Below are 18,070 nucleotides of genomic sequence, written 5' to 3' on the forward strand. Positions count from 1 at the left end.
ACTACTGGATGATATTGATGTAATACTGGATGATATTGATGTACTATCGGATGATATCAGTGTACTACTGGATGATATCAGTGTACTACTGGATGATATCAGCGCACTACTGGATGATATTGATGTACTACTGGATGATATTGATGTACTACTTTATGATATCAATATACTACTGGATGATATCAGTGTACTACTGGATGATATTAATATACTATTGGATGATATCAGTGTACTACTGGATGATATTGATGTACTCCTAGATGATATCAGTGTACTACTGGATGATATTGATGTACTACTGGATGATATTGATGTACTACTGGATGATATTGATGTACTACTTTATGATATAGATGTACTACTGGATGATATTGATGTACTACTGGATGATATTGATGTACTACTTTATGATATCAATATACTACTGGATGATATCAGTGTACTACTGGATGATATTAATATACTATTGGATGATATCAGTGTACTACTGGATGATATTGACGTACTCCTAGATGATATCAGTGTACTACTGGATGATATTGATGTACTCCTAGATGATATCAATATACTACTGGATGATATCAATATACTACCGGATGATATCAATATACTACTAGATGATATCAGTATACTGCTGGATGATGTCAATATACTATACTGGATGATATCAATATACTACTGGATGATATCCATATACTATACTGGATGACATCAATATACTACTGGATAATATCAGTGTACTATTGGATGATATCGATGTACTACTGGATGATATCAATATACTACTGGATGATATCAGTGTAATACTAGATGATATCAGTGTACTAATGGATGATATCGATGTACTACTAGATGATATCAATATACTACTGGATGATATCTGTGTACTACTGGATGATATCAATATACTACTGGATGATATCCATATACTATACTGGATGATATCAATATAGTACTGGATAATGTCAGTGTACTATTGGATGATATTGATGTACTACTGGATGATATCAATATACTACTGGATGATATCAGTGTACTACTAGATGATATCAGTGTACGAATGGATGATATTAATGTACTACTAGATGATATCAATATACTACTGGATGATATCAATATACTATACTGGATAATATCAATATACTACTGGATGATATCAATGTACTACTGGATGATATCAATATACTACTGGATGATATCAATGTACTACTGGATGATATCAATATACTACTGGATGATATTAATATACTATACTGGATAATATCAATATACTACTGGATGATATCAATGTACTACTGGATGATATCAATATACTACTGGATGATATTAATATACTATACTGGATAATATCAATATACTACTGGATGATATCAATGTACTACTGGATGATATCAATATACTACCAGATGATATCAACATACTACTGGATGATATCAATGTATTCATTGTTCTTGTCCTCTCCACCAGAACCTGTTCCACCTTCAGATGTCGGCTCGTGTGCCTCCGTCTTCCCTGGGGAGCCTGCTGCTGGCCGTCCTGCAGGGGGGCGACGGGGCCCAGGAGAGGGGCGCCCAGGAGGAGGGCGCCTGGGGCGGCGCCGCCGTGCTGTGCCCCGGCTGGGAAGAAGGCAGCGACGGGTTGCTCTCCCACCTGCAGACCCACAGCGGCGCCGCCTGGCACCTGTGGGACGTCATCAACCTGACCCACATCACAGGAGGAGGCGGGGACAGGAGGGGCGAGGCCAGCGAGGAACGGCGGGAGGATCAGCGTGAAGAAGAGGCCTTGCGGATCCTCTCCACCAGTTTCCTGCGCTCCGCCTCGCCTATCTCCAGCGTCCTCCTCCTCGGTTCCGACCCGGAGTGTCTCTCCTCCGTGCTGCGGGTCGCCCAGAGGCTCGCCCCGTCGCTGCCGGCGCTGCAGTGGATCATGGGATATCCCCTGTCTCCGGACTCCCTGCACACCTTGGGGGGTCCCCTGGGCCTGCTGGCTTACGGCGAGGTCGGACGGAAGCCCATCAGCTTTTACATCCGGGATGCCCTGCAGCTGATTGGCCGAGCCCTCACCGTGGCGACCGTGACCAGGCCCGACTTGGCGCTGATCCAGAACACGGTCAACTGTTACGACAAACCGGCCCGACGAGAAGCGCTTTCTTCGGGACGATACCTGTCCAGGTACGTGGCGGAACTTGCCAGCGGTGTAATAACAACAAAATACACAAAAACTAAAAATTCTTAAAATGTATAAAAGTTAAAAATATGAATGGCATGATATCAAAAACATGTTTTTTGAGGAATACCTGGAATATGAAATGATGAAAAATTTTCATTATGAAGATATTTCAAGAAAACAACCTGACCGGGTCATTTTTGACCCACTTATGGAAGATTTCTTAAAATTTCTTAAAATGTATAAAAGATAAGTTAAAAATGTGAATGGCATGATATCAAAAACATGTTTTTTGAGGAATACCTGGAATATGAAATGATTTGATTGATTTATTTAATGATCTTCCACTGTGTCATAAAAAACAAATGACATTTAATTGACCTTTTTGACACGTTCATCAATACCTGGTGACGCATGAACACCTGTACACAAACAAATGAACAGCAAACGCAGTAGCATGAAATCTAATGTGTCCTCCTGAACTATTTGATACGGAATTCAAGCGGAGGTAGTCAGCAAGTCGGAGCACAAAGAGCGGCATTAGCTATTAGCTTCCTGAATGACACCCACGGCCTCGTCGGGGTGAATCGCACTCGGGTGGAAGTGGCGTCTTTGTGCTTTTATGATGGCTGCTGCGGCTGCTACTTCACTTCCCGCAGACTTAAAGGGAGCCTCTGACAGATTCCGAGAGCTCCGTCGGGCTGCTGTCTCCCGTCTTTTCACACACACATACACACACATGCACACGCACACACACAATATTAAAAGTATTAGCATTTCCACTTCAAGATGAAAAACGCTATGATCCTGTCTTGTTCACACAGCTCACAGTATTTTCCCGATATCGAGCAAACCTTGAACACAACACCGTATAAAATATATCCGCCTTTTCTCCAAGGTCTACATATCTAAGAACACTTTTGGGTTACATGCAACTGGAACTGCATGAGAACATCAACAATCCTACGGAATCTCGACCTGGAGTGTCTCTCCTACTGGATGATATCAATATACTACTGGATGATATCCATATACTATACTGGATGATATCAATATAGTACTGGATAATATCAGTGTACTATTGGATGATATTGATGTACTACTGGATGATATCAGTGTACTAATGGATGATATCGATGTACTACTAGATGATATCAATATCATATATATCCGCCTTTTCTCCAAGGTCTACGTATCTAAGAACACTTTTGGGTTACATGCAACTGGAACTGCATGAGAACATCAACAATCCTACGGAATCTCGACCTGGAGAACCCCCCCCACCCCCCCCACCCCTCACCCCCCAATCGTTAAACTGATCTCACGTCATGCCAGAACAATTTAATATAGAGAACAATATCAATATACTACTGGATGATATCAGTGTACTACTAGATGATATCAGTGTACTAATGGATGATATCGATGTACTACTAGATGATATCAATATACTACTGGATGATATCCATATACTATACTGGATGATATCAATACAGTACTGGATAATCAGTGTACTATTGGATGATATTGATGTACTACTGGATGATATCAGTGTACTAATGGATGATATCGATGTACTACTAGATGATATCAATATACTACTGGATGACATCAGTGTACTACTGGATGATATCAATGTACTATACTGGATGATATCAATATACTACTGGATGATATCCATATACTATACTGGATGATATCAATATACTACTGGATGATATCAGTGTACTACTGGATGATATCAGTGTACTAATGGATGATATTGATGTACTACTAGATGATATCAATATACTACTGGATGATATCAGTGTACTACTGGATGATATCAATGTACTATACTAGATGATATCAATATACTACTGGATGATATCAATATACTACTGGATGATATCCATATACTATACTGGATGGTATCAATATACTACTGGATAATATCAGTGTACTATTGGATGATATCGATGTACTACTGGATGATATCAATATACTACTGGATGATATCCATATACTATACTGGATGATATCAATATACTACTGGATAATATCAGTGTACTATTGGATGATATTGATGTACTACTGGATGATATCAATATACTACTGGATGATATCCATATACTATACTGGATGATATCAATATACTACTGGATAATATCAGTGTACTATTGGATGATATTGATGTACTACTGGATGATATCAGTTTACTAATGGATGATATCGATGTACTACTAGATGATATCAGTGTACTAATGGATGATATCGATGTACTACTAGATGATATTAATATACTACTGGATGATATCAGTGTACTGCTGGATGATATCAATATACTACTGGATGATATCCATATACTATACTGGATGATATCAATATAGTACTGGATAATATCAGTGTACTATTGGATGATATTGATGTACTACTGGATGATATCAGCGTACTAATGGATGATATCAGTGTACTACTAGATGATATCAATATATTATTGGATAATATCAGTGTACTATTGAATGATATTGATGTACTACTGGATGATGTCAGTGTACTAATGGATGATATCGATGTACTACTAGATGATATCAATATACCACTGGATGATATCAGTGTACTACTAGATGATATCAATATAGTACTGGATAATATCAGTGTACTATTGAATGATATTGATGTACTACTGGATGATGTCAGTGTACTAATGTATGATATCGATGTACTACTAGATGATATCAATATCATATATATCCGCCTTTTCTCCAAGGTCTACGTATCTAAGAACACTTTTGGGTTACATGCAACTGGAACTGCATGAGAACATCAACAATCCTACGGAATCTCGACCTGGAGACCCAACCCCCCACCCCCACCCCCCCACCCGTCGTCATGCCAGAACAATTTAGGGCGAGAACCACGGTGCAGATAGATTTTGTTGCCAGAACCGGAGTCAGGTCTTCGTTAAATGGTTGGCAGGAAGTCTAGACATCCACCTTTCCGCCGAGACGTCCGGTTGACTTTGCTTCACTGCGGTATGACAAGTTTTGCGCCATGTTTGATGCCAGTGGTTCCAGGAGGTGAGCGGGAATGTTGCTCCGGGTGGAGAAGATGGCTTCAGGGAGGGCATGAACCATCCCCCGAATGTTCTCAACTGGATTTAGGTCAGGGGAACACGCAAGACGGTCCAAAATAGGGAGCTTATTCCTCTGGAAGAAGTCCTTTGTCCAGTCATTACCACATGACAGATCCCCACCCTCAACATCTCCACATAGACGGTGCCGTTTGACGCCCCTGCACAACCTGACGCTCCATTGGCCAATTTTGTGGTGTTGAAGGAGACAAGGACTTTTTTCTTTTGATGATTTTGACTCATTTTTTAAGGCTTTTCCCATCCTGGTTGCTATGCAACCTGTATCCCTACGAAGTTGCAGGCTGAGTTCTTATAAAATGCACTTCTGACCTTAGGGGTCGTTTTTCTGGATGAAAACTGCATCAGATGTGCTCATTTATTGTAGAGTTGCGTCATCATATCTTTTTGCCTCTGGCGTCCAAAGCATAAAAGATGTATAAATATATATATATATAAGATATATATATAAATATAAATATGTCTTTGGTAGCCAATGAGATACGTAAGATCTTTGACCAAGTTTCACAGAACTTACTGCGTCCAACCTCAGCAGGAATGGAGTTATTAATTAAGTTATTAATATTAAATACAACGTTATTGTTGTGTCTCACATTACAATGTTATTTTTTTAATATGTCAACTTTATGCTACTAGAATGAATGATTTATTTCCTCATATTTATTATTATTTATTATGGTTAAATTCTGACTTTTTTTCTTGTTAGAATAAAAAAAATATTTTTGTTTGTTATTCTTTTTTGTAAAGTTTGTTCTGGTACTATAATGATTTTAAAATATTAAGAATATTTCCACAAAAATGTTTCTCATAGTATTGCAACTTTAACAAAATATATATTATTATATATATTATTAAATATTATTATACTATTATTCCCACTTTATGTTACTGAAATAACATTATTTTAGTAAAAATTTATGCTGTTTTTTTTTGTAAATGTTTTGTTAAAATTTCAAATTTTTTCTTGTAAATTTTCTTCTCGCAGAATAATATTTATTATTTTGACTTCATTTTTTCCTCATATTTATTATTATTTATTCCGGTTAAATTCTGACTTTTTTTTGTCAGAATAAAATTTGTTGTTTGCTAATTTTTCAACTTTCTTTTTTGTAAATTTTTTTCTGGTGCTATAATGATTTTAAAATATTAATAATATTTCCACAAAAATGTAATTATATATTATTATATTATTATATGTATTATTAAATATTATTATAATATTACTTCCACTTTATGTTACTGAAATAACATTATTTTAGTGACATTTATGCTGTTGTGTTTTTTGTAAATGTTTTGTTAAAATTTCAAATTTTTTCTTGTAAATTTTCTTCTCGCAGAATAATATTTATTATTTTTACTTCATTTTTACCCCATATTTATTATTATTTATTCTGGTTAAATTCTGACTTTTTTCTTGTTAGAATAAAATTTGTTGTTAAAATTTGTTCTTTTTTGTAATTTTTTTTTTCTGGTACTTTGATTTTAAAAATTTTATTTCCACTTTATGTTACTGAAATAACATTATTTTAGTGACATTTATGCTGTTTTGTTAAAATTAATGTAAATGTTTTGTTAAAATTCCAACTTTTTTCTTGTAAATTTTCTTCTCGCAGAATAATCATTTTATTATTTTGACTTTATTTCTATTATGTTGTAACATTTTCCAAAAATGACAGCTTTTTTTGTTTATAATAATAATTGCTGATAAGAGTAAGGCCTTTTTTTGCCACCTTTTCTCATTAGTTTATAATTTTTTTCTGCATATTTTTACTTAATTTTGTCAAATTACTGCTTATTTTTTCCATTGTTGCTGCTGTTTTTTTTTGTTTGCTTATTAAATTATTATTATTTTTATTGGTAACTAGTTACTTTTGTAGTGGAGTAACTCAGTTACTTTTTTTGAGAAGTAACTAGTAACTATAACTAGTGACTTTTTTAAATAACATGCCCAACACTGGCTGGCCACGAGCCAATATAAAAACAGCTGTGGGGCCACAAATGGCCCCCGGGCTGCACTGTGGACATCCTTGGTATATATGGTGCAGTTTATGGACCATTCTTTCATTACAAAAAAGCCAAAGAAAAAGTGAATGAAAGAAGCAATGACACCCATGAAAATGCATTTCGGGGCTCTGAGTTCTGAGTGAGAGGTAGGAAAGGAAGCCGGAGCGAAGGAAGGAAACAAGGAATGTTCTCCGTATGAGGAAAGATTCACAGTTCACAACTGGAAGTAAACTCGGCCTGGGAAAAGAGTGTAAAGTTTGTGTGTAGTTCCATTCCAGCTTGAGTGTAATAATAATAAAATATGTGCTTGTTTATTCCCCGGAGTACATTAAATGGAAAATACACACAGGAGGATGCGGGAAGCCGGAAGGGGAAAAAGGAAAAACACAAATGAAGTTGAAATAAAGTTGAAGCAGCTTGGGAAAAAGTTGGGATCCGCCATTTGCTGCCGTCTCGCCGGACGAATCTGCCACACCGATGGCGTCCGAGGAAGAGATTAAAATCCGGTTGGGGTCGGATCCTCGGCACTCAAAGCGAGTAAAGTTTTCTCCGAGGGAAGATGGAGCGATAAGAGATTCCGGCGGGACAAATACTCGGGACTCGCTTATAGAGTCATCACTTACCCGGCCGCCGTGTTGACATTTAGTCTTGAGCGCGGAAACGGCGGCCAGGTGTTATTGACAGGAGGCACTCCCTCGCCGACGCCACCGGAAAACTTATCACGCTTCCCGACAGCCACGCTCATCCGTTAAGAGGACAGGATTCTGGCACGCCGCACAAACACTCGGAAGGGAGAGGAAAACTGTATTTGTACTTGAATGTCAACATGGAGGAAAAAGGGACTTTTCCGGTTTTTTTTCCCGCCCGGATAAGACATGTGAGGGTTAATTCCTTTGTGGCCGACCACCACTAAGCACCGAGAATCGGAGCGCCATCCGCCTTGATGAATCATCCGTCTATGGAATATGATGTGGCAGAACATGACAGCGAAAAATAATAACAACAAAATACACAAAAACTAAAATTTCTTAAAATGTATAAAAGATAAGTAAAAAATGTGAAAATCCATGAGAATTCCCAAACATCTACGTATGTCCCTACGCTTGCTCCGGAGCCAGGCTGGATTCGGCGTTGAGGCTAACGACCCGTGTCATCAATTCCATCTTTTTCTTTAGCTCCACATATTTCATACTTAATGGGGACGCCAAGCCACGGGGCGGTTAGCTTCCGAGGCGTCATCTGCAGTCCCGGCACGGTTCAGCGACTATACCCAATACCAGGATCCCTGCATCCTGCAACATTTAAACATCCCATTTCCGGGCTCCCCCCTGACAGACCCAACCCCAATCAAGACCTGATCAAACACGACTCCCCCACCGGACCGTCTTTCTGCAATCGAACGCTAAGACCACAGCTAACATTTCCGACACGGTTCAAGGGACCGGAGCAGATTTATGTTTCCGACTAGGATTGCTCTTTCCTGATATATTTCCCGAGTAAAGAACGATGTGGAAGCCGCCGGGCGAGTGACGGGAATAGCAATCGCTGGCAGTGTGGACTTTCCGATCGGGAGAAAGACTCTGCATTAACTTTTAATTATGACTTTCCGGGAGATGCAATTTCCCATCTGAGATGACTGGGAAAAGCTCCGCGGTATTCCTTTTAACCTTTGGATTGCCTTTTCTTTTCCGTTTGGTTGTCTTGATGAGGAATGTTTACCGTAATTGGATTACCGCCGTTAATCTTAACGATGAGTTTTTTTGTCTTTCCAAGGTTTTTCACCAACACCTCCTTCACCGGCGCCACCGGTCCGATCCAAGTGGATTCCGGCCTCTCAAGGGTGCTCTCGTCACAGCTATTCCATGTTTGGAGCCTTAAAAGGGGCGCTCTGGGCCAGCCGGCGTGGGTCACTGTGGGTCAGTGGTCCCGAGGTAGGCTCGAGTTGGAAGGGGGCGTCCTGGGCATCGGGGGCTTCGGGAGCAGCCAGGGACAAGGTCTCGGCGCCGGAGTGAGAGGAGGCGATGGCCAAGGGGATTTGAACATCGGGGGACGATGGAGGCCGGGACTTTCCGTGGAGGGCCACCGTCTCCGAGTGGTGACGTTGGTGGAACATCCGTTTGTGTTCACACGCGAGGTGGATGAGGATGGACTCTGTCCGGCTGGTCAGCTTTGCCTGGATCCCAGAACCAACCGTTCCGATGTGATCCAAGGACTCTTTAATCAGCTGCACAATCCCAACTCGTCCACGGCGGACTGGGAAGGCGGTAAGCATTCCCAGACTTTAAGTATCTTCTGGTTTTTACACATTTAAGGTTTGTATTCCATCATGATGAAGTCAGGCGTCTTGGAATTTCCGCATTGATTAGTCAGCATTGTACTTCCCACCTTGTACTTCCGAACGCTGATTCAATTGGAATTCCATGCACACCGCATTCCATCCTGTACCTGTCAGGCCTTCCGGAAGATCTGAGGAAATGCTGCTACGGCTACTGCATCGACCTGCTGGAGAAGCTAGCCGAGGACATGGGCTTCACCTTCGACCTCTACATCGTGGGAGACGGGAAGTACGGAGCCATGAGCGGCGGCGGTCGCTGGACGGGTTTGGTGGGCGACCTCAGGAGCGGCACGGCCGACATGGCGGTCACCTCCTTCTCCATCAACTCGGCCAGGAGCAGAGTCATCGATTTCACCTCCCCGTTCTACTCCACCAGCCTGGGCATCCTGGTACGGTCGCTAACCGCCGTGGTTCGTTTGTTTATGTCGGAATGATCGGCGAGGATGCCGGGACTTGAACCGGCAACTCCAGTCGACTGTCATAAAAGATTATATCTTTGTATTGGGTAATAGGATTGTAAAGGTGACTGTAGGGGTGTTATCTCATTCCTAGAGGACTCTAATAATGTTTAAAACCGTATTTAGAAGGTTTTCCCCAAGCGACTCGGAGCTTTTCTTCCTGTCACTCACACACACACAACACATTTACTGTTATTTTCTCTGAGTATGTCTTTTATATTGGGTAATAAGAATGTAAAGGTGACTGTAGGGGTGTTATCTCATTCTGGAGGACTCTAATAATGTTTAAAACTGTATTTAGAAGGTTTTCCCCAAGCGACTCGGAGCTTTTCTTCCTGTCACTCACACACACACAACACATTTACTGTTATTTTCTCTTATTAGAGCTATTATGTTGAGTAATAGGAATGTAAAGGTGACTGTAGGGGTGTTATGTCATTCCTAGAGGACTCTAATGATGTTTAAAACGGTATTTAGAAGGTTTTCCCCAAGCGACTCGGAGCTTTTCTTCCTGTCACTCACACACACACAACACATTTACTGTTATTTTCTCTTATTAGAGCTGTTATGTTGAGTAATAGGAATGTAAAGGTGACTGTAGGGGTGTTATGTCATTCCTAGAGGACTCTAATGATGTTTAAAACCGTATTTAGAAGGTTTTCCCCAAGCGACTCGGAGCTTTTTTTCTTTTTCTATTTTCTATGATTATATCTTTTATATTGGGTAATAAGAATGTAAAGGTGACTGTAGGGGTGTTATCTCATTCTAGAGGACTCTAATAATGTTTAAAACCGTATTTAGAAGGTTTTCCCCAAGTGACTCAGAGCTTTTCTTCCTGTCACTCACACACACACAACACATATACTGTTATTTTCTCTGATTATGTCTTTTATATTGGGTAATAAGAATGTAAAGGTGACTGTAGGGGTGTTATCTCATGCTAGAGGACTCTAATAATGTTTAAAACCGTATTTAGAAGGTTTTCCCCAAGTGACTTGGAGCTTTTCTTCCTGTCACTCACACACACACAACACATTTACTGTTATTTTCTCTTATTAGAGCTGTTATGTTGAGTAATAGGAATGTAAAGGTGACTGTAGGGTTGTTATCTCATGCTAGAGGACTCTAATAATGTTTAAAACCGTATTTAGAAGGTTTTCCCCAAGTGACTCAGAGCTTTTCTTCCTGTCACTCACACACACACAACACATTTACTGTTATTTTCTCTTATTAGAGCTGTTATGTTGAGTAATAGGAATGTAAAGGTGACTGTAGGGTTGTTATCTCATGCTAGAGGACTCTAATAATGTTTAAAACCGTATTTAGAAGGTTTTCCCCAAGTGACTCAGAGCTTTTCTTCCTGTCACTCACACACACACAACACATTTACTGTTATTTTCTCTTATTAGAGCTATTATGTTGAGTAATAGGAATGTAAAGGTGACTGTAGGGGTGTTATGTCATTCCTAGAGGACTCTAATGATGTTTAAAACGGTATTTAGAAGGTTTTCCCCAAGCGACTCGGAGCTTTTCTTCCTGTCACTCACACACACACAACACATTTACTGTTATTTTCTCTTATTAGAGCTATTATGTTGAGTAATAGGAATGTAAAGGTGACTGTAGGGGTGTTATGTCATTCCTAGAGGACTCTAATGATGTTTAAAATGGTATTTAGAAGGTTTTCTATGCCATAACTATGACAATTACTACTTATTACTAACTAGTTATTACTACTCTACCAGCCTGGCATCCTGGTACGGTCGCTAACCGCCGGAATTGCACCGGCAACTCCAGTCCACTGTCAGCCTTCTGTGTTACTTTGGCTCAGAGTTCAATTCCCAGCGGAATATGTTCCGCCGATGCCGGGTTTTCACCCTTTGGCCCGGCTCATCCGCCAACAGGAGTTCATTAGCGTGTGAATAATTAGTTTCGCTTTTTGCCGGGCCTATTAATTATGGAAATTCCAAACGAGCAGCAGTTTAGGACGGCGTAATACGCTCACAGAGACATGGCGACGGGAGGCGTGTGAGCCCAGCCTGGAGACGTTGCGGCAGTTATTCTTTGATTTGTTAACATCTCCCACCGCGGCTGACGCGCCTGAATGTACCACGACGATATGACAGAAGGGTACGATTCCGCTGTCTCTCTCGCTTTTACAAAACTGATGAATTGTGCCCAAGGAGAACCAGGCAGGCAGTTTTTTTACAAGCTAATTACGGCTGCTTGTGTTTACCGACAAGATCCTTCACATCGCTCGTAAAGAAAACGATGCGGATGTTTGTGTTTTCACGGGCCGGAGTTGTCAGATTGGTGGTAAAAATATAATATAGATATGCAACCTGTTTTCATAATATAGTGGCGCCTTTGGGTTGGTTATTAATCTCTTCCCAAAGACAACAACTCAAATTTTGAGTCTTTTTCAGACATATTTTAACTAATAATCCATGCTTTTTCCTGCTTGAGGAGGGCCTATTATTAATAATATTAATACATTTTATTTGTATAGCGCTTTTCATAATACTCAAAGACACTTTACAGAAAAATTTAGTTGAATAAACGAAGTAAACAGAGTAAAAGATACGTTAAAATACAACATTCTTTTGTTTATACACAGTTAAAACATTAGTAAAAAAAAAAATATGCATATTTAAGCAAATTGTACATATTTTTGGCTTATTTTTTTAAATATCTTTTATATAAAATTTTATATAAACATTTTTTTATTTATTTTTAAAATGGCTAAATGAACTACAATGCAAATATATCAAGAAGACGCATGCAAATTGTGAATGTAGTATTCCACATTGGTCACTCTGTGTCAGTAAACGCACCGTAGCTTTAAATGATCTCACAATATTAATAATAATAACGCAGGGTTACTGTTGCGACCCCCCCCCCCTCCCACGTCACTTCCTGTCCTCCGCACAGAAAACATTTACTGTTATTTTCTCTGATTATAGCTACTATGTTGGGTAATATTATTGTAAAGGTGACTGTAGGGGTGTTATCTCATTCCTAGAGGACTCTAATAATGTTTAAAACGGCATTTATGTCTTTTTCAAACATATTTGAACTAATAATCCATCTTTTATATTGGGTAATAGGAATGTAAAGGTGACTATAGGGGTGTTATCTCATTCTAGAGGACTCTAATGATGTTTAAAATGGCATTTATGTCTTTTTCAAACATATTTGAACTAATAATACATCTTTTATATTGGGTAATAGGAATGTAAAGGTGACTATAGGGGTGTTATCTCATTCCTAGAGGACTCTAATAATGTTTAAAATGGCATTTATGTCTTTTTCAAACATATTTGAATTAATAGTCCATCTTTTATATTGAGTAATAGGAATGTAAAGGTGACTGTAGGGGTGTTATCTCATTCCTAGAGGACTCTAATAATGTTTAAAATGGCTATGTCTTTTTCAAACATATTTGAATTAATAGTCCATCTTTTATATTGGGTAATAGGAATGTAAAGGTGACTATAGGGGTGTTATCTCATTCCTAGAGGACTCTAATAATGTTTAAAATGGCATTTATGTCTTTTTCAAACATATTTGAACTAATAATCCATCTTTTATATTGGGTAATAGGAATGTAAAGGTGACTATAGGGGTGTTATCTCATTCTAGAGGACTCTAATAATGTTTAAAAAGGTATTTATTTCTTTTTCAAACATATTTGAACTAATAATCCATCTTTTATATTGGGTAATAGGAATGTAAAGGTGACTATAGGGGTGTTATCTCATTCCTAGAGGACTCTAATAATGTTTAAAATGATATTTAGAAGGTTTTCTATGCCATAATTATGATAATTACTACTTATTACTAACTAGTTATTACTAACTATGACAAGTCCAGACACCCAAAAATACATTTTCATTGATCATAATTATACTTTTACATACAATAAATGCTAATTAGCTAAAACTGCTCAAACTGCTGCACTCGCACCTTTTCCCCAAGCGACTCGGAGCTTTTCTTCCTGTCACTCACACACAACACAAAAATGAAAATGAACAAAAATTGAAGAAACAAAGTTAGTCCTGAATTCCACTTTGTAAAAATTCAACTTATTTTTTGCAGGTTCGCAGTCGGGACACTGCCGCCCCAATCGGAGCGTTCATGTGGCCCCTCCACTGGTCCATGTGGGTGGGCATATTTGTCACGCTGCACCTCACCGCGCTCTTCCTCACCCTATACGAGTGGAACAGCCCCTTCGGCATGACCCCCCAGGGGAGGAACAGGATGCGCGTCTTCTCCTATTCCTCCGCTCTCAACCTTTGCTACGCTATACTGTTTGGACGTACGGTCGCCACCAAGGTAATGCTGCTATCATCTCGTTGATCGATGGGTATGCTGTTTGGGGGGGGGCATACAATGTGAGGACATCCCATAATCAGTTCCCGGTTCCACATGTCCAAAAGGAGTAGGAAGAAGCAAAGCTTATTAAATCCTACCCCTCCATCTGGTACTTTTACAATCACTAACTCTTACATTTGTTCATTTCATGCTTACCTAATATAATTTTTAAAAATTAAAAAAAATTGTTTTTTAATTTGATAAATTTTTATTAATTTTATTTTTATTTTTTTATTTTTTTTATTTACAATGACATAATGGTACCATAGTAAGTGTCAATATAGTGATATATGTATATAGCACATCATGACTGGTTCAAAACTCTTCATCCTTGTATTTAGCAAATTTATTTTATTTATTAATTTATTTTATTAATTTTTATAAAAATTTTTTTAGTTTTTACTTTTTTTTTTAATTTTTATTTTTTGTCCCGTACCAAAGTACGAGGTGATATGAGCATCCAATGCCATAATGGGTACCATAGTAAGTGTCAATATAGTGATATATATAGCACATCATGACTGGTTCAAAACTCTTCATCGTTGTATTTAGAAAATTTATTTTATTTATTAATTTATTGTATTAATTTTTATTAATTTTTTTTGTTTTTAAAACATTTTTTAATTTTTAATTTTTTGTCCCGTACCAAAGTACTCGGTGATATGAGCATCCAATGACGTAATAGGTACCATAGTAAGTGTCAATATAGTGATATATATAGCACATCATGACTGGTTCAAGACTCTTCATCCTTGTATTTAGCTAATTTATTTTATTTATTAATTTATTTTATTAATTTTCATTAATTTTTTTTTGTTTTTAAAACATTTTTTAATTTTTTTTTTTTTGTCCCGTACCAAAGTACTCTGTGATATGAGCATCCAATGCCATAATAAGTACCATAGTAAGTGTCAATATAGTGATATATATATAGCACATCATGACTGGTTCAAAACTCTTCATCGTTGTATTTAGAAATTTTATTTTATTTATTAATTTATTTTATTAATTTTTATTAATTTTTTTAGTTTTTAATTTTTTTTTTAAATGTTTATTTTTTTTATTATCCTTACTGACCTTTTTTGCAGTACATTTAGCGAGTGAAGATTGCTTTTATAGTTATTAGCCCATATTTCCAAACAATAAGTAAGATATGGTCGAACCAGAGAGCAATAAATAGTGTGGAGTGTGTTTTGCTTTGTTCAATACCGATGCAAACAAGACGAGGAGCAGAGAAGGAAAGTCCATAAAGAAAATGAGCATCGGAAGTAAAGTAAATAAGGGCAACCCGGGTTTGGTGCAAAGGTTAATTGGCTGAGCGGCGATGAGGAATGGAACCGGCCCAGGGTGACACGGAGGTGGGCGAGCGCTGAGATGGAGAGCCCGGTCACGCGAGTGAGAAGGAGAAATGCTGCTGCAACACTCTGTTGTGATTTAGTAGCAGCTAGTCGGGTTCCTGGTCTTGCTGGGCCTGACAGATTTACTACCAAAGTGAATAAAACTCCACAGTTCCTAAAATTATACGCTCCCGAGTAAAGTCAGTGATGTAAAACTTTACGCTCTTCAGTTCCTCAGAGGACCTCCACACAGACTATCAAACAGTAGATGCACCAGCAGCGATTAGGAGACTGAGCTGTTGGTCCGATGTGATCAATTGTACTTAATCCAGGCGGATCAGTGCATCATTTGCAGGATTCCGGTTGCTATACTACTTCACTTATCGTAGTTGGCTTTGGGAATTTACTGGAAGGACAATGTCATGGACACCGGCGCTAGAAATGAATTGCCTCCACAGGATTTCTGGGGTCTGCTTTGGGGTACGGTATAGGGTGAGGAGCCTGACCATCTATCATCTGTGGATGACTGCCGGTAACCTGGTCTTTCCAATCGGAATGGGATTTCCCGGCGGTACTAGACTTGAGAGAGTAGTCGTGTCTCTCAACTGGGCTAGGACCACCTTGGGTACAGTCAGGTCTTATTATCGTAGACTGGCGTAAACTGGACCTTCCATGCCCTTGACAGTTGTTTGTACAACTGTGAGTGACTCCCGGTAACCTTCCTGGTAAGGTTTTCCAGGTTGTCCTTCAAATCAGTCTGAGACTTCCTGGTAGTTCTTGGACTTGAGAGTGAAGTCGTGTCTCTCAGTTGGGCTAGGACTACCTTGGGTACAGTCAGGTCTTAGCATCGATGGTTGTTTGGACTACCCTCCCGTCAACATGAACCCAAGAACAAGGTCATGGATACAAGTTGCAGAAAGGAATAGCCTCTGCTGGATTTTCCAGGGTGGTCCTTAGAGATAGGGTGAGGAGCCTGACCATCTATCATCTGTGGATGACTGCCGGTAACCTCGTCTTTCCAATCGGGATGGGATTTCCCGGCAGTACTAGAAGTTGCTTACACTGCTCCGCCATGCCCTTGACGGTTGTTTGTACTACCCTCCGATCTTGATGGATCCTAGGAATTGCCTCTTCTGGATTTTCCAGGGTCGTCCTTAGAGATAGGGTGAGGAGGTTGGCCATTTATCATCAACTCCCGGTAACCTTCCTGGTAAGGTTTTCCAGGTTGTTCTTCAAATCAGTCTGAGACTTCCTGGTAGTGCTTGGACTTGAGAGCGAAGTCGTGTCTGGGCTAGGACCACGTTGGGTACAGTCAGGTCTTAGCATCGTAGACTGGCGTAAACTGGACTTTCCATGCCCTTGATGGTTGTTTGTACTACCCTCCGATCTGGATAGATCCAAGAACAAGGTCTATCAACTGTGGATGACTTCCCAGTTCCCTCTCTATTGAGGTTTTCCAGGTTGTCCTTCCAGTCGGGATGATACTTCCCAGAAGTACTAGGACTTACGACAGAGGCCGTGTCTCACAGGTAGCCTGGGAACACCTGAAGGGTGACTGGGGTCAAGTCAGGTCTTGTCGTTCTAGACTGGCTGCCATGACCCTGACTGTTGCTCGACTAGATTCCCATCTCGATCTTGTGGTCTCAATCCTTGAGAGGGTGAGAATTCTTGGTCATGTATCATCGTGGATCATGGATGACTCCCGGTTATCCCGGGGGTTCTTTGTAGTCATACTACGACTTGCTGGGTCTCTTTCAACCGGTCTCAGAACCCATTGAGGAAGCTGCCATGGATAAGGAGGTCTTGGCATCCCTGCCCCATGACCCGGACCCGGATAAGCGGGTTGGCTTAGCAGCCATGTTGTTGAAACTAATGCAGTCATGTCAGAATTCTTGTCTGCAACGTCAATGTCACCGTGACTTGGCCCACCATCACAACGTTCCTGTCAACACAATCCCCCAGCATCCCGGGAGAAAATCCATGTACAGTGAAGAAAATAAGTATTTGAACACCCTGCTATTTTGCTATTTCTCCCACTTAGAAATCATGGAGGGGTCTGAAATTTTCATCGTAGGTGCATGTCCACTGTGAGAGAGATAAACTAAAAAGAAAAATCCAGAAATCACAATGCATGATTTTTTAACAATTTATTTGTGTGATACAGCTGCAAATAAGTATTTGAACACCTGTGTATCATCTAGAATTCTGACCCTGAAAGACCTGTTAGTCTGCCCATTAGAAGTCCACCTGCACTCCATGTATCATC

General features: G+C 39.5%; 1 protein-coding gene across 1 annotated transcript in view; it reads left to right on the forward strand.

Moving 5' to 3' along the window:
• The window catches only part of grin3ba (glutamate receptor, ionotropic, N-methyl-D-aspartate 3Ba), a 132,363-nt gene that overhangs the window by 79,178 nt on the left and 35,115 nt on the right, over positions 1–18,070 (forward strand). The window contains exons 2-5 of the mRNA XM_058056516.2: positions 1,468–2,171; positions 9,074–9,564; positions 9,753–10,024; positions 14,192–14,428. Of these exons, the coding sequence (XP_057912499.2) occupies positions 1,468–2,171; positions 9,074–9,564; positions 9,753–10,024; positions 14,192–14,428 (1,704 nt within the window). The remainder of the gene's footprint in view (positions 1–1,467; positions 2,172–9,073; positions 9,565–9,752; positions 10,025–14,191; positions 14,429–18,070) is intronic.

Source organism: Doryrhamphus excisus, linkage group LG19, assembly GCF_037039965.1.
Source record: "Doryrhamphus excisus strain RoL-2023G ecotype Guam linkage group LG19, RoL_Dexc_Guam_v1.1, whole genome shotgun sequence".
Taxonomy (NCBI): Eukaryota; Metazoa; Chordata; class Actinopteri; order Syngnathiformes; family Syngnathidae; genus Doryrhamphus; species Doryrhamphus excisus.